The 15,382-nt window shown below is 39.2% G+C and overlaps 3 protein-coding genes across 3 annotated transcripts; 2 read left to right on the plus strand and 1 right to left on the minus strand.

Annotated features, from left to right (window-relative positions):
* Positions 1 to 235: 235 nt before the first annotated feature.
* On the minus strand, positions 236 to 3,044 carry LOC146479147 (transmembrane protein 163a-like). Its single transcript, XM_085111160.1, has one exon. It carries the CDS (start codon positions 2,714 to 2,716, stop codon positions 1,910 to 1,912), a length of 807 nt encoding a protein of 268 aa, XP_084967286.1. The 5' UTR covers positions 2,717 to 3,044; the 3' UTR covers positions 236 to 1,909.
* Positions 3,045 to 8,126: 5,082 nt separating this feature from the next.
* On the plus strand, positions 8,127 to 10,149 carry LOC146479148 (transmembrane protein 163a-like). Its single transcript, XM_085111161.1, has one exon. The coding sequence runs from the start codon at positions 8,873 to 8,875 to the stop codon at positions 9,689 to 9,691; it is 819 nt and encodes a 272-aa protein (XP_084967287.1). The 5' UTR covers positions 8,127 to 8,872; the 3' UTR covers positions 9,692 to 10,149.
* A 1,647-nt stretch (positions 10,150 to 11,796) lies between these two features.
* LOC146479149 (uncharacterized) lies at positions 11,797 to 15,184 on the plus strand. The gene is made up of 6 exons (XM_085111162.1): positions 11,797 to 11,873; positions 12,964 to 13,281; positions 13,534 to 13,683; positions 13,981 to 14,100; positions 14,363 to 14,601; positions 14,715 to 15,184. The coding sequence occupies exons 2-6, from the start codon at positions 12,969 to 12,971 to the stop codon at positions 15,075 to 15,077; spliced, it is 1,185 nt and encodes a 394-aa protein (XP_084967288.1). The 5' UTR covers positions 11,797 to 11,873; positions 12,964 to 12,968; the 3' UTR covers positions 15,078 to 15,184.
* The last annotated feature ends 198 nt before the right edge of the window (positions 15,185 to 15,382 follow it).

Consider the following 15,382-nt stretch of genomic DNA (forward strand, 5'->3'; position numbering starts at 1 on the left):
CCCTCTAATAAGCGCTCATTCACCAACTTGCTCGAGGACTGAAACTACAGTGTAACTAAGCGGGGACTTAGTAGAATTTGTACGGTCTAAAAAGTCCTCCTTTTGAATCGCTTGTTTTCCAGGAATGTTTGGGGGTGGCTCGCTCACGAGTCAGGGCTTCGCCTTTAATTTGTTTGTGCCAACAGTAAAGCTCTTGATGCGCACCGCGCAGAGTAAACCATGATCACAGTACCAATCCAACGAAAAATAACGTCATTTTAATAAACCTCTCTATTTACAGCTCACTCTATTTTCATATTAAACACGAACTGCTAACGTTCGGTCGTGTCTGTTAAAAAATTAAATTCCCTCCATCAATATGCGCCAAATTTATGCCACGAAATTTCAGTCGCATCAAACAACCTTCAAGACACAGGCAAACAATCAAACCAGCTCTCTTGTTGCCTTTTATGACATTGACCTCTAAACTGTATTGTAAGCTGTATTGCTTGTTGTTTTTTTCTTTTTGCGTGTGTGCTTATTGAGCTATTGCCAGGTTTTTTGGCGCTTGAAGTACAATCCTCGCGACTGAAATGACGACGGATAAATGGCGCTTTCTACCCTTACTGACAAGTCCCTCTTTGACGAACTTTGAAATGTGACAACCCACTTTCTAGTTCCTAGCTCTTAAATTTCTCATTTTCAAAAGAGAATAACAATCAATTGTCCATTGTGCCTCAGTGTTGCCTCTAATTTTTTTCTTTGTAAAAATATTCATGTCTATTCGGCCCCTTGTTACGGAATGAACACGACACCCTTCTGCTTTTTATTTTCGCGAGGACTTTTTTTAATGTGAAAATTCAGTTAAGGCTAATCGGCGTACTAATTAATCGGGCCCAGTTGGAGTGAGGGCACGAAAATCAATCCCATATTGAAAATCTGTGGTCCGGCCGATTTTCATCTTCGTTACACCAAGAGAAAATGAAATCGGCCGGCAAACTATTACCGTTATTTCATTTAAAAAATTTTCCATTATTTACGTGTAAATTAATCCATCTAACTCTGTCGCGAAAATTGGTCTGCGGAAGGAAGGGTTTAAAGTCATGGATAGACTTGCCTCGAGTCTCCTTCTTATGAGCCGCAAGAGTGACCAATTGGACTCCCAAGAGAACGGACTTTGATAAAGCCGTCTAAGTCAGGGAATATAGCAAAAGTTTACTGGACAGCCAAAGAGAGATCTAGAGTTCGCGTTAACGGCAAACCGGTGAGATTCGCGTTTATGTTTTCTTGAAAAAATTCGCACATAGATGAGAATAGTGCTGACCTTTGATGCAAACGCAAAACTACTCTCAATTTTACTGAGAAACTGGAAACAGCGAGCGACATTTATAGGGTAAACATGATTATATGGCCATTTCTGCCGTTTGCCGTTAACGTATAATTCTAAATTTCTATATTATCTCATGATTGTCATGAAAATTCTAAACCTCGCGAATATAAAATGCGTCACCCCTTTATAAAGAACGTTTTTCCACCAAAAATAGATAATACTATAAAACTATTATGGATTTGAGTTTAAGTTAACCGTATGGATGCCCATAATTCTGTTTTCCCTCTAGGAACATCAGTGTCATCTTTTCCTACTCGGTGAACAAACAATCTGCTCAAATAGCGGATGAATACTGTTTCTTACGATGTGCAAGGTGGGAGTACCTTTTAGGTCTGTGGGTAAAATCCTTATAGTGTGATCATTCAGTTGAAAGCTGTTGAGCTGGACCTTCCTGAGGTGTGAACATTCAACTGAACGAGCAGTACTTTCCTGTACCATTGTTTGTTAAGATGTCGAAGATATTTCTAAAGTTTGAGAATCTTAAGGCGTGCCATTCAGATGAAAGTTATTCTTGAGGCAAATTGTTAACCTGGCAAGCAGTTATTTTTCTTCCGTTTCCTCCAATGCTTGCTTTGCTCCTTGTAATTCCTTGCCGGCTTGTCTTAGTTCAGCGAACTGCCTCCTTTCTCGTATAACTCGAATCAAAATTTCACATCCGTAAATGAGCGTCGCCAGTGCAATGGCGATCGCTGTACACGGATCAAAGAGCCAAGCCTTGCTATATAGTTCAAGCACGATACTGCTGAGAATTACTCCAGCCGACATCCCTGCCCCACTGAGGGCATCTATTGAGTCCGCTACAAGAGCCGAACTTTCCAGCTTCTTCGCTAAGAACAGTTTGATTAGAAACAACATGGAATAACCGACACAGCTCACTACGGACATGATTAGTAAGTCGTCGAGTTTGCGTGGTTCTTCATCCAGCACAATGCTGATAGTAGCACGGCCGGCCACCAGCAGTCCGGATAAGATAAAACAACAGGCGATGATGGTACAAGCTTTCCACTCTCTCTCTGTCCTTCCCTCGCCGTTTATTCCATAGTAGAACCTCCACACGACGGATCCAGAGGAAGTGATGGCGAGGACGGCATCAAACGCTACCGCAAAAGCCGAAGAACTGTCTGAGAGCTGTGATACAGCAAACGCACCGAGCCCGAGGACTAGCGTGAAGGCAATGGAGACAAGACAAACAACTATTGTCATCTTCCGCCATTTCTCTAATTTCTCGATGGAAAGTCCCCCAGCTTCACTCTTGCCGTCGGCAACTGAAGGTTCATTGTCAGGTTTTAACAGTGCTTCCTTTTTACTCGGTGTGGCTTGGTCTGACAAGGCATCGTCACTTTCCATCACCTTGCCGCGATCGCACCCGCTCCGTTCAGAGTAAAGGCAAGAATAATTCTATGGTAATGGAATAATACTATTGTAGCAGAATGAATCATTCGCTTCAATGCGTTAATTTAAGCAAACTAGTTTGTTGTTTAATGTATGCTTATTAAAGCATATTCTCATCACACCCCTTTGAATTTTGACAACTGGTCGGCGACACTTTTTTTTTTAACAGAAGCAGCCCTTGTTGAAGTGCCTTTTTTTATCCGCTTCTTACTGGTGGCTCGAAATCTCGATATATTAAGTTACATATGCCCTTTTCCGTGCACAAACTTTGCCGGTGAAAGCAGCTACCAAGGAAACAGAATGTGTTTGAAGGTACGTTGTACATAACATTATCATGTACTGAATTGATTGACGCAGCGTTCAAATAGTTAAAGAGTTGGTCTTTTTAAAAGGATACAAGTGCTAAGCTATCTCCACCCCAAAAAATTTTAAGTGCATTTTTGCTTAAATTGTGGAAGAGTAGAACGCTACTAAATGCCATGTATAGACCTGTTGCCAAGGGTAACACACGTAAAGAAATTTCTTGCATATTTGAATATTCCAACCGACAGTTTTACTAGCAAATGACTTATGTCCATCTACAGTTATATTTATTTACCCGGAAGGTCTGTCACTCAATACTGAGCATTTTAGACCTATCAGGAATTCTTTTCATTGCAGGAGACTTTCATGGGAGCCGCGCGCGCCAGTTATTTCTCTAAAAATTAAAAACTGTTTCGTCCGAAAAATAAAGCTGAATATCTCCGACCGACCGCTCTCGTAAAGGGGTGTTTTCTTTAAGCGGGTAGAAACGTGTTTCTTTAGACTTGCGGGGGTAAGAGTAGCTAGCAGTTTTGTTGCGGAATACGAGCAAGTGTTTTAACTGCCATTTCGACAATGAGAATTCATTTTATTGAACCAAAGGCAAATAATTTATTATCTATTTGGAAAATACCCCATCACAATGTACCATGTTTCCATAGCGTTACATCGCGCGTGCACTACTTAAGGTTTTGTTATAATGTCAAATATTCAGCCGTTCTTCAGGTTAAAACGACAAAAACCTAATCATGAAACTCGTTTCATCCGTGTGTATTTGCTGAATAACGCACCAGAAGTACCAAGGATTTTTCTTAGACATATTGTTGTGGCCTGATCATCGAAACACTATTTATTTTGAAGATAAACAGCCTTTCCCGAGTAAACGTGACTTAATGTGACACAAGGGTTGATCAAATAGAATTGTGCTAAACAATGAAGGGGTAGCAAATATATATCTGAGGAACAATATATCGATTTATATTTATATTTATGTCCGGTCCCGGTTGTTCAAAGAGCGGATAACGTTTTCCTGCAGATATGCAGCGTACTCCAATTAATACATTTTATCTGCTGGATAGCGATTTATCGGCTGGATAAAATTATCCACTCTTTAACAACTGGGACCTGATGAACAAGTTTTAACGTTCTGAAACCGTTTAAACAGTTTCTACATTTGCGCAACATTCGTTCAACAAAAGTTGAACGGATGTTGGGAAAATGTTGGATGAACGGAGTGTTGAAACGGTTTCAACGCCGTCCAACATTTTCAAGAACACAGAAATTGTTCAACCGATGTTGAATTAAATTTTAATTGACCCAACACAGTTTCAACTAGCCTTTCAACAATGTTGAACGACCTGTTCAAACGCCCCCCGACATTTGGTTCAACAACTGTATTGAACGCATGTTGAAGTAAATGTTGAAAACGTTTAAACGGTCCTTTAGAGTTTCCTACAACGCGTTTTCGCATAAGAGACTAAACAAAACTTTTTAAAAGTACTTAATCATAATTTAAAAGCCCTTAGTTAATACTCCTTGTGAAGCTAAAACAATGTTTTAATAAATGATCAATGATATTTCGTATTAATACGAACTCCTCGGCTCCAAACTAGGAAAACGTTTAAAACTAGAAAATGACAGGAAATTTCAATTCGGAAGTTAGCACACTGTTTTTGTTCTTTCCACTGTAAAATTTACGAGGGGCAATTTTAATTGGAGCGAGTTTTTCCGCCAACAAAATTGTCGGATTTTCCCGTATTCTAGTCTCCTTCTTTCTCTCAATTCCTCTGACAAATCGAAGAGGGCAACGTGACAATCTTTTTACTGCTGGTCAAATGAAACCTTATAGAAGTAAGAAAAAAAATAAAACGTTGATATTTCGGTAAAGGTGAGAGAAGAAATAATCACCAAACAAATAACTTCTGAGGATTTTAACTGAAACATCACAGAAAACGTTCCAGTTGATAAAACCGTGTTTTAATAACGGTTGCAGTATAATTGTTAAAAGAAAACGTGGAGAATTTGGCTTGGGTTATTTTCTTCAGGCAACACCGTCAAACTGAAGTCCTTGGAATGGGGATTCAGGGGCACCAAGTGGTTTCTTTTGGTGGTATCTCTGTTCAGAAAGACATTACCTTCCCCACAAATTTGGATTAAATCGTGAAGAAAAGCTCTCGCAACGCTGAAAAACCAATGCCATTTGTTTTCTGAGGGGCACTTATGTCGTTAAAAACGCGAAAAGGGCAGCTTGAGAGAACAAAAAAGAACAAACAATAAAACAATGCGCCCAGACACAAAAAAACAATGGAGTTGGAGGTTATCAGGGTACAGTGAAGGTAGAGCTGAGAAAAGGTGCAGGCCTACGGAGCTACTGCAGAATTGTTGGAAAACCAACAACAGCTCGTAAATTCCGGGAATAAGATGTCGTTTCCAAAAATTTTCGGCAATCTAAATTTTCAGCTTAAAAATTCGAACAGACCAAACTTTGGAATAAATGTGATGGAATATTTTAAGCCTGGTGAATAAATGAGAATGATGTATTATTCAGTAAATGACACAGATATACTCGGAAAAAAAATCTGAGTGTTCCTATCAGGAGTCGAACCTAAGACCTTCTACCACTGAGCTACAGGAGACTCGTGGGAGCTAAGGCCATTAAACTAGGTTCATATGACAAACATCCTGCATACTGCTAGGATTGGAAAGGGCCTTATTTCCCATGAGTCTCCTGTAGCTCAGTGGTAGAGCATCCGAACTAGTAGTCGGAAGGTCTTAGGTTCGACTCCTGAATGGAGCACTCGGATTTTTTTACGAGTCTGTCTGTGTCACTTACTGAATAATACATCATTCTAAGAACAAACTTTGTTAGCTTAAATCAATTGTTTTAGCTTTTAAAGGGTTTTAAAATGATATGGTAATACAGGAAACAACCTTTTCCTATTTTGCTTTAATGTTCTCTTGGGTGCCCCTGAGAGGTTCGCCAGAGCATTGGATGTGGTGATATTTTACAAGTAAAAGTAGAAACACATTTTCAAGTCAGGTAGAAGTGAACTACGTGAAATACAGGGCGGTGATACAGCAACCAGACCATTCCACAACAGAGTTAAGACTCACTACATGGAAACTGAACTTACAACCAGTCCTTCTTGTCGTAAGGCGTGGAAAATTAACCTCACAGAAAGAGGTAAAATTTGTCCCCATACGGTAAGTGATGTAGTCATCTCGCCGTAACTAACAAACCATGACATTACAGAAGCCCGAAACATTCTAGTAAAGTAACAACTGGTTGCTGATAATGGGTTTGGCAATAAAATAAATAAATCAACTTTGACGCCGAGACAAGACATGCGAGACAAGACGCCTTTTGCTTCTCTTGTGCGGGATAAGCAAGAACCCCCTCCCCCCCCCACCCCCCCCCCCCCCCCCCCAAAAAAAAGCGTCGGCTATCACAGGCTGCGGAGTTTTGTGCCCAACAAGTTCTTAGACAATAAAGCCTGCATTTTTTTTGGAAAGGAGAGTATACCAGTTTCTAAATTGATCTGTTGTTTTGTTTCATTGTCCAATCTGTGGAGATAACCAAGAGAAAATTTGCTTGGGTTGTTCTATTTTCAAGTGTATTTCTTAACATAGCGCGCGTCAAATTCCTATTGGCGTCATCTTGGTACATTTCTCAACATACGCACGGCCGTGAGTCCATACTGGATGACGTGTACAAATCAGAAAAACTCGGCGGTTTCCGTCGCCATTCACACCAACAAAACATGTTTAATTAAACCAGGTTTAACAAAATGAAAATTGGTAACAGAAAGCTGAACTATTAGCTTTGACATAGGATTCAAGTAAACTTTAACTTGTGTTTTCATTTGTGCTAAATCTGTAGTCGACAAAAATCCGAAAGCAGCTTTTAGGAAGCAAACAATTTTAAACTGTGTCTAATTAAACAGTTTTTAAACGTGTTTAAGCCTTGGTGTGAATGGGCAATTAGTTTTTACAAAGTTTCCCCAGAAATGGAAGAAAATAGTGAAGAACTACCCGATTTTTTCATGGAATTGAGTCTTCTCCAACTGCACCGTGCACAGCGAAAACATCTCGATGAATCGAAACCTTTGTTCAAGCCTTTAACTTTGGTTTGAGCATTCGAGTACTTAAACATTCTGCGGGCTTGGAAACTCGTTATTGACTTTTTTCATTGACTTTAAACTAATTCAAAAAAGCAAATTTTCATCGACAATTTCAGGTGAAACATTCTCGTTCAGACCATACCATTGTGGCGTGTTTGTCAGTCAATAAGAACTTTTGCTTTTCTGTACAGATTGAGAGAATTTTCCGCGCACTACTGGGAGTGTTACAAAAGAATTGGTTCATGCTTCTAGCTTTGCGTATATCGAGTTATAGTGCACGCGAAAAGTTTGGAGAGAGAGAGAGAGAGTGACTAACGCTTCTCTCGTGCTCTCCAAACTTCCCGCGTGCATCCATAACTCCATATACGCACAGCTAAAAGTTGTTCTATAAGCTTCTATACCTATATGCAACATTTCTGTCGCTCTTATTATTGTGTTCTTTGTGACGCAACTCAGATCAAGCTCACGATCAATTTTTTGTACCTATTTTTTTTTTAAAGTAACTTTGCTTGAATGCAAATGAGCCTTTTCACTAAATTATGGATTCTTTTTTTGTTTTAGAATTTTTTTCTCTGTTATATATTATCAACGCATCGCTCTCACAATACGTCTACTCGGATTTAAACACAGAAATGGATTTGGCCTAATTAACACGTCAAATTTCAGTGGCGTCGAGCCCACAGACCAGAATCTAATCTGCATTCTGTTCAACTTTAAGAAAAAAATTAGTGTTGGACAAATTTTGATCTGATTTTGAGCTTCGTTCACTTGAGGGTAACTAGCATCGTGAAATAATTTAGATGGTAAAAACAATAGATATTCAAAAATATGTAATGTGTTTCTGACCACATTTTAACTTTTTTAAATAAAGTTCAAGTAAAATCCGGCTGTAGGCGGTTGTTGGTAGGATAATATACGTAGTTGATTATGTCTCCAGTGGAATTCCAATTGATTGGTTCGTTTCTTGACTAGCTAAGTAATAACTCGCGATATCAGCCAATGGCATCATGTACTGAACACCTGGCGTCCCCTAAGTTTCCTGTCTTCACAATAGGAGAGGCTTTTGTCAATTTCAGAATTTCATTTCGCTTCATCAGTAATATTTGAATCAGCACGGGGCGACGAAACTGGAAATTTAAGCGATTTTAGTTGATGGCCATTATTTTTTTCGAAGCAGGCCGCCATAATTTACTGACGTTGTTCTTTCGAGGAGGCTAACTCGGCAAGGTTTTCAAACATCAATATTTCATTGAAAATCGCTGATCTGTTGAACTAAATCGACGCGTTAACCGCTAAAGATTTCTCATCAGTACAACGATTTCTTCATTTTTATTCACTGGAAGCAACTATTAATTTTTTTTCTCTCAAGAAAAAAAGCGGTTGGATTACTACTGCCGTTTGTGTAGCCAAAGGGAAGACTCTTCAACATCTGCTGTCAAACGTGTCGTCGTAGAAGGCGGAAAATATGAAAATAACCTGCGTATTTTTAGCAATAATTGAGGCAAAAGGATAAAGGAGGGTTTCCTTATTCAGAGTACGAACGGCGAGAAGGACTTTAAGGAACAAAACGAAAAGAATCCCACACATCACTCCCGGTAAGAAAAAAGCCAAGTTTACATTCGTAGGTGAGAAGATCAAACAAAAGCCGGCTGCTTGCTGGTGAGTGAACTCCGAACTTTATAGCCAAACCATGGAAAACTCACAAGAGGCAAGCGAACCATCCATGAAAACTGCAATGCTGGAGCAAGACGCGCCAACGAATGTGACAACGGAGTCGACAAAACCTCAAGAAGATTTCGGTACTTTCCCTTGCGTGTCGCCTTACGACGACGAGGGACCGAAACAAAAAGTCAAACTTTCTGTACAGGAGAAACTTCGCTGGCGGCGGGCAGCCTTAGCTGTGTCTTTTGCCTCCATGTATGTTACCCTTATGCTTGCAATCGCTTCCTTTGTGAGTTCAAGCATTTCAGAGAGCTCGGCCGCGTTTGCAATCGCGTTCGACGCCATGCTTGGCGTTGTCTCGTCAGGAGTAATAGTGTGGCGTTTTTACCACGGCGTCAACGGCGATTTAGGTCCCGAAAAGGAACGCAAAGCGTGTCTTGTCATAGCCATGTGCTTCATTTTATCCGCAATCATGATGTTCGCACGAGCGATAGAGTTCCTCGTCAGCGACTTGGAGCCAAGGCAAACCATCGCTCTCATTTCCATCTCGGTCGTCGGTTTTCTGTGTTACTCCGTGTTCTTTTGGCTGAAATTCCGTATTGCTGATAAGCTGCAAAGCTTGGCGCTGAGGATTGACTCAATAGACTCCGCCTGTGGCGCTGCCATGGCGTTGGGTTTGATCATAAGCACAATCATCTACAGCGAAATGCATTCAACCTGGTGGCTAGACTCCGGTATAGCTTTGGTTATTGCCTTCGTCACCTTCTGTTATGGCTGTCTTATTATTTTTAAAGTAGTTTGGAAGAGAGCGAAGTTTGGAATTCCTGAGGAATATGAACTGTTTTGAGACACAAAGAAAGAAACTATTTTTTACGTTATTCGTTGTTTTATTTTTCACGAAACGAAGAAAACGTGAAACTGTGGACGGCGTTTTACTGTTGGAGAGATTAAAATTTATACCGGAAGCAAACGAAGCACCTGCTTAAAATGTTTTAATTTTTTTAACTCTAAATTTCAATTTCAGTTCAGTATAGAAAATTACCGCGATTAATGCATGCTAAACAGCCATGCATATTGTACATGAGTAAAAATTCTGAAGTATGCGTATAATGCTGAAAACAGCTTTTCTGCATGAGAAAAATTCATGCAATATTGTGAATTGTCATTAGTGACATTCGACAGACAGGACGAACAGAAAAACTCAATGATTTAATGTTATATTGTACAGAACGTTCATAAATATCTAATGTTGTCCTTACTGTGTAAATAGAAAATGTACGGAATAAAAAGTTAAGATGAAGTAGAGACCTTTTCCGATTCTTATCTCTATTCGTTCCATAAATATGAACCTCTTTCTGTGATGACACTGTTCTGAAAAGCCGACTTGCATGCAAATATATTTTATTGCTAAACAATGTTGTCATGCGGATGGAAATCTCCCGAACAATTGTGTGAGAAGTGCGTCTGCGTTAATTAAGTGAACGCAATTTAAAAGAGATCATTTCAGATAGTTTTATGGCACTTTGGTTTGCGAACGGTTTCTAAGATTTTATCATTTTGCTTATTTCGCTTTTAAGTTAACAGCCCGGGGAATTTCAGTATTTTTCAGTTTTTTCTCGCCACACAAAAAAGTAATAACATGATAGATGAAATACAATTACGTATACTAAAATAAAGACAAAGAAGCAAGAAGACCAGAAGGAAACTTTAAAAGAAAAATTTAATACCGTACCTTAGCGTCAAGTGATGCAACAAAGACGCGATTGATTTTACTTCAATCTAATTAGGAAAATGCTAGCGCGATTTTTTAACCAATCACCGGCTAAGCGTAGTGGACCATCACTTACGAGAAGTGAAACACGAGGTTACTTTGGAGTCTCAGATCAAGCTTAATTGTAAGGTATCCGTATCCTCTACTACCCTCCCTGAACCTTGCTTGTGGGGTATCCGTATCCTCTACCACCCCTCCCTGGACCTTTTCTACTCTTATCCTGCCATACGGTCCGCTCGTCTGAAATTTAAATCAACCAATCAGAGGTCAACACCGAGTCCAAACTAAGTACTCATACATCATTAACGTCTGCGTTCTGTGAATTGTTGTGCCCAACAACAAAATACTTGAAGTCTACGATGAAGGCACATAAAAATATTTAGCATCACGGGAAGTATTATTTTCATTTAAGCGACAATAAAGTGTCATATTTTGGTAAGAGGCATTGGATGACGTATGAAAACTAGTTTTGACTGCCACTCGTACTGCGAAACATTTAATAAGGGCCCGATCCTGACCTTTCCCCCCTTGAAATCCCCTCCCCCGATACAACCCCCCCCCCCCTTTACTATTGACCAATGAAATACTACTGGAACTCCACTGCCATTTGTCCTCGTCCCCCTCCTGACGGAGAAAGAAAATTGAGATCTCCGTTGTTAAAAAGAAAAAGTGGAAGAATGTTTTCTAGTTCAATTCAACATAACGCAAAGGATGTTCAGCACTCAAAAGACTCTCAGTAGTGTGTGAGAATACAGCTCCAGTTTACAATTGCTTTACAGGTGTTAGTGATTAATATTGTAAGAATGCTGCTGTGTTTTGAAAATAATAATCAATAGGGTTTTAACATTGCGGCGATATTTACTCGATATCATAACTCACTTTAATTTCATGAAGAAAATTAATAGCATCGCAGAGTGTGATAGCTGAATATAGGCAGAAACAAGGCATTGGCATTGAAAATTTCGTAGAAACGTTTTCCGTTCAGGTTTAGCTGCTTCATTCCTTGCTGAAAACAACAATAAAATGACAGTGAGATAAGCAAAGATTCCTGCAAACTTCATTCAATAATTTCTGGTTTGTCAAAAATAAAGAAAAACAATCAAATAAGACAAATGCGCTCGAAAAAAGTATGCCAAACTAGTCACGTTGAATACAGGAAGCACGTCAAATCCTTGAAGCGTTTTTGGTTTGTTTTTTTACTAGACGTATGCTTCATTCTCCGTTTATTCTTCCACTAAAAGGAAGGTCTACTACGTAGGTAAGAAATTACAGTGTGTATGTTTTATAACTGAAAATTTCTCTCCCATGAATTTTATTTTATTATTTCATTAGGTTTGCTGCTAATTAACGCTGCTACTCGGAAACGTATATTTTCTCTCCCCATTCCGAGTACAAATAAACGTTATTTTTATAGATGAAGTATTTGGTTATAAATCGTTTGTCTTGAATGACTTTCACGAGAAACTTGCCACTCTTGCTTAACACAATTTTTGTAAGTATTTAAAGATTAAAATAAATTTCGTCAAAACTATCCTTCTAACAGCTCAGGGGAAGAAGACGAAAACAAGTGCATGACGGAGGGTGAAAATTGAGTTAATAGAGAAAACAAAGTATGCGACATAACTGTACGAAAATTCTGCAGCTTGTTTCATTCAAGTTCAAATGCTTTTATGACAATGTTGATTTAATAACCTGAAATAGTATTTCGATAATACGTACACGTTGTAAATTCCTCGGAAAAAATTGGTACTTATTATCTTTATATTTCATTTTCATAGCATTAGGTGGTTGGCTGGTGCACTAAATAGTATTTCGTAAGTTTTATTAACTTCTATTTTTGGTGGTTATGATCCAGTTTCAACACCAGTTTCTTGAGCCATTTTCTTTAAAACATTTCTGAAAAATAAAAGATTTTTCAGGTGGAAACTGTGGAATTTGAATAGTTGGCAAATTCTTGGAAACACCTTGTCAAAAAGCAATTGTAAACATAACGTTTTAATTTTTCCCTCATTTTGAGGAATTAGGGTACAAAAAACTGAAACCTTTCTGTCATAACTCAAAAACATCTTTTCTTAGTGCAATATTTAGTTGTTGAATGATGTATGCATTTCGTCCCGATTGTGACTAGAAGTAACCTCTCTAAATCTTTTTCTAAATGAAGTGAAACGGTCCCCAAACACTTTAGTCCGTCACAAACAGAGGTCAAATTAAGCATTCTCTGTTCAAGGGTGATTTCCTGTGTTTTGTTTATAAACAGACCAAGAGCTACTAAGTCAAGAAGTTAAAAAAACAATACAAAAAAATTCAAGGAACTTGATGTAATTAGAGTAATGTCTCTCTCTCTCCAGTTACAATGCATCCGAAATTGTTCTTCAGGGTTTGCCTCTTTGCTTTATCCCGGATGTGTCACGTCAGGGCCGCTGGCCAATGTCCGGCTCAAGAACCAATCTACTGGAAAGCTTTGAAGGGTTATACTTTCAAGACCTTATTAGGCTCGAGTCCGTTTGGATGTTTATACCACTGTCATTATGAAGCCAGATGCCAAAGCTATAACTTTGTAATAGAGGATAAAATCTGCGAAATGAATAACCGAACTAAGGAAGCCAAACCAGAACAGTTTGTGTTAGATCCAGAGCGGTTCTACATGAAACGTGGAACACATAGAGGTAAAACCAACTTAACTATAACGCTAAATATTAGATTTGTTTTGATGTTATCATGGTTATTAAATTAAATTAAATTAAATTAAATTAAATTAAATTAAATAAGAACTTCAGTAGCTTCCACAAAGTTGCTCTTTCAACCACTGTTTCCAGGCCGCATTCGAATTTGGGGATGTAGGTTTTTGTTGCTGATGTTTGGCTGCAAGGTAAAAGGAAAGAGTGCCACTGCTAAAAGTCACTGTTTATTCCCCGCAGTTGCCCTTGGTTCCACTCCCTCGCTTCCTGCTCAGTCGTGTAAGGAAATCAAAGCAAATGAAGCAGGAGAAACGGTCAGCGGTAATTCATGGCTGGATCCCGCAGACTCCGGAGAGATTGTCCCGGCTTACTGCAACATGGAAACAGGAGGTTTGCTAATAATTTAATTCTAGTCCTGTATAGCCATTGTCGCATTTTGTACGCATTGATTGTCTGGACCGAACTTGACCGACCGTGGGCGTTCCAAGGGACAGCGGTTATTTGACACGCAGAAGAGTCAACTGCATCATTTTTGATTGTATTGTATTGGCCCTTTCCCCTCGCTTGCAGGCAAGATTTTTTTAAACAAAAGAAGCTCAATTGTAACAGTCAGACAAGTCGTTTTGATGTTCTTCATCCACTATGAAAAAAGACATGAGTTTTACTTGGACGTTATTTTATTTTCAGTTGCAGATTTTTGCATTCGCCATCTCTGCCAGAACGGTGCTTCATGTCTGAATAGTCACGTGAATTACACGTGCTTGTGCAGACAGTGGACTGGTACCTACTGTGAAACTTTCATAACAGGTATCGGTTACTTCTCGCCATTATTCCTCGTTTTTTCGCTTTGCCAGATCATCATCATTATTGTTATTAACAGTATTAATAATAAATTAATATTAATATTATTATTTTGCACTATTCTCATCTGTGTACTAATTTTTTCAATAAAACATAAACAATAAACGCGAATCTCACGTTTGCCGTAAAAGCGATTCTTAATCTCTCTATTGTTATCACTATTATTATTCTTGTACTTAACCTCTATGTATACACTCCCTCATTCAAGGGAAGAGTTGTCGGGAGCTCAAAGAGGCAATACCGCATGCTCCTGATGGAATGTACCAGCTGTTACAACCAGACAGCGGGCTCACCATACCTGCCTACTGTGATATGACGTCATTTGACGGCGGATGGACAATGTGCTATACTACCGACGAGAAAGTGAACCCAAGAACGGAAGTGACGTATGACGAAAGACTGCCTTATGGAAAAAATGGTTACAGAACTAACTGTAACAACATCGAGGTAAGTCAGTCTCTTGTGATGGCCAAGCGCTGTTTGAAAAAACGTTGCCGTGACCAACAGAAATACAAAATGATGGCATTGACAGTTAATTGAATATTTTGTACTTTTTTTAGTTTCGAGAGATCCTTTTTGTGAACGAAACAACTGGCAAAAAAGCCTTTTTTCAATATCAAGGCAATCATGCTCTTGTGGCCGCGGAAAATTATGGTGTAAAATTACCTGCACCGTGGAATGGGGGCGGCGTAGCAGTCTTAAAATATAACTACCAGCTCCTGATCTGTGATACACCTTTCTTCGCTGGCTTCTTCATGTCTGGCTATAAAAGATGTCAAAAACGCTGCGACAGCTGGTGCGGAGATAAGACCACTTCTTACTTCCGGTCAGCGACATCTTCACCGCAATACAGTGGTGTCGCTTTCAACGAGAATGGTCATTGCGCGCTTAGCAAAAAACTGATCAGTGTAGGACTTAAATGAAATGATGCCGGACGAACGCAGAGACGACTCACCCATTACCTAAACTGAACCTAAAAACACTCTTGAAGGGACCAACAAAGCTACAGCCTTTACCTTTTTCTCAAAGAAAGTAAAGCAGAGCCGCTGACGAAAAGAAAAAGCTTAACACAAGGATAACCTTTTTTTTTTCAATTCTGAAGTATTCTCACTCTTGTTTACTTCAGCAAGTTTTAGATCTTGCACTGATAAAAATCGTGATCGTGGTCAATGTACACTTGTTTTTTATCTTTGTTTGCGAGGACCGTTGAATTTGTTGTCATCAGTCA

The sequence above is a fragment of the Pavona decussata genome, unplaced genomic scaffold, assembly GCF_977016875.1.
Source record: "Pavona decussata unplaced genomic scaffold, jaPavDecu1.1 SCAFFOLD_61, whole genome shotgun sequence".
In the NCBI taxonomy this organism is placed as follows: Eukaryota; Metazoa; Cnidaria; class Anthozoa; order Scleractinia; family Agariciidae; genus Pavona; species Pavona decussata.

Bases quoted from the DNA above. Each gene is read 5' to 3' on its own strand.
- LOC146479147 (XM_085111160.1), bottom strand. From the start codon at position 2,716: ATGGAAAGTGACGATGCCTTGTCAGACCAAGCCACACCGAGTAAAAAG.
- LOC146479148 (XM_085111161.1), top strand. From the start codon at position 8,873: ATGGAAAACTCACAAGAGGCAAGCGAACCATCCATGAAAACTGCAATG.
- LOC146479149 (XM_085111162.1), top strand. From the start codon at position 12,969: ATGCATCCGAAATTGTTCTTCAGGGTTTGCCTCTTTGCTTTATCCCGG. The intron at 13,684-13,980 runs GTTTGCTAATAA...TTTTATTTTCAG, and splicing joins CTGCAACATGGAAACAGGAG to TTGCAGATTTTTGCATTCGC. The intron at 14,602-14,714 runs GTAAGTCAGTCT...TACTTTTTTTAG, and splicing joins CTAACTGTAACAACATCGAG to TTTCGAGAGATCCTTTTTGT.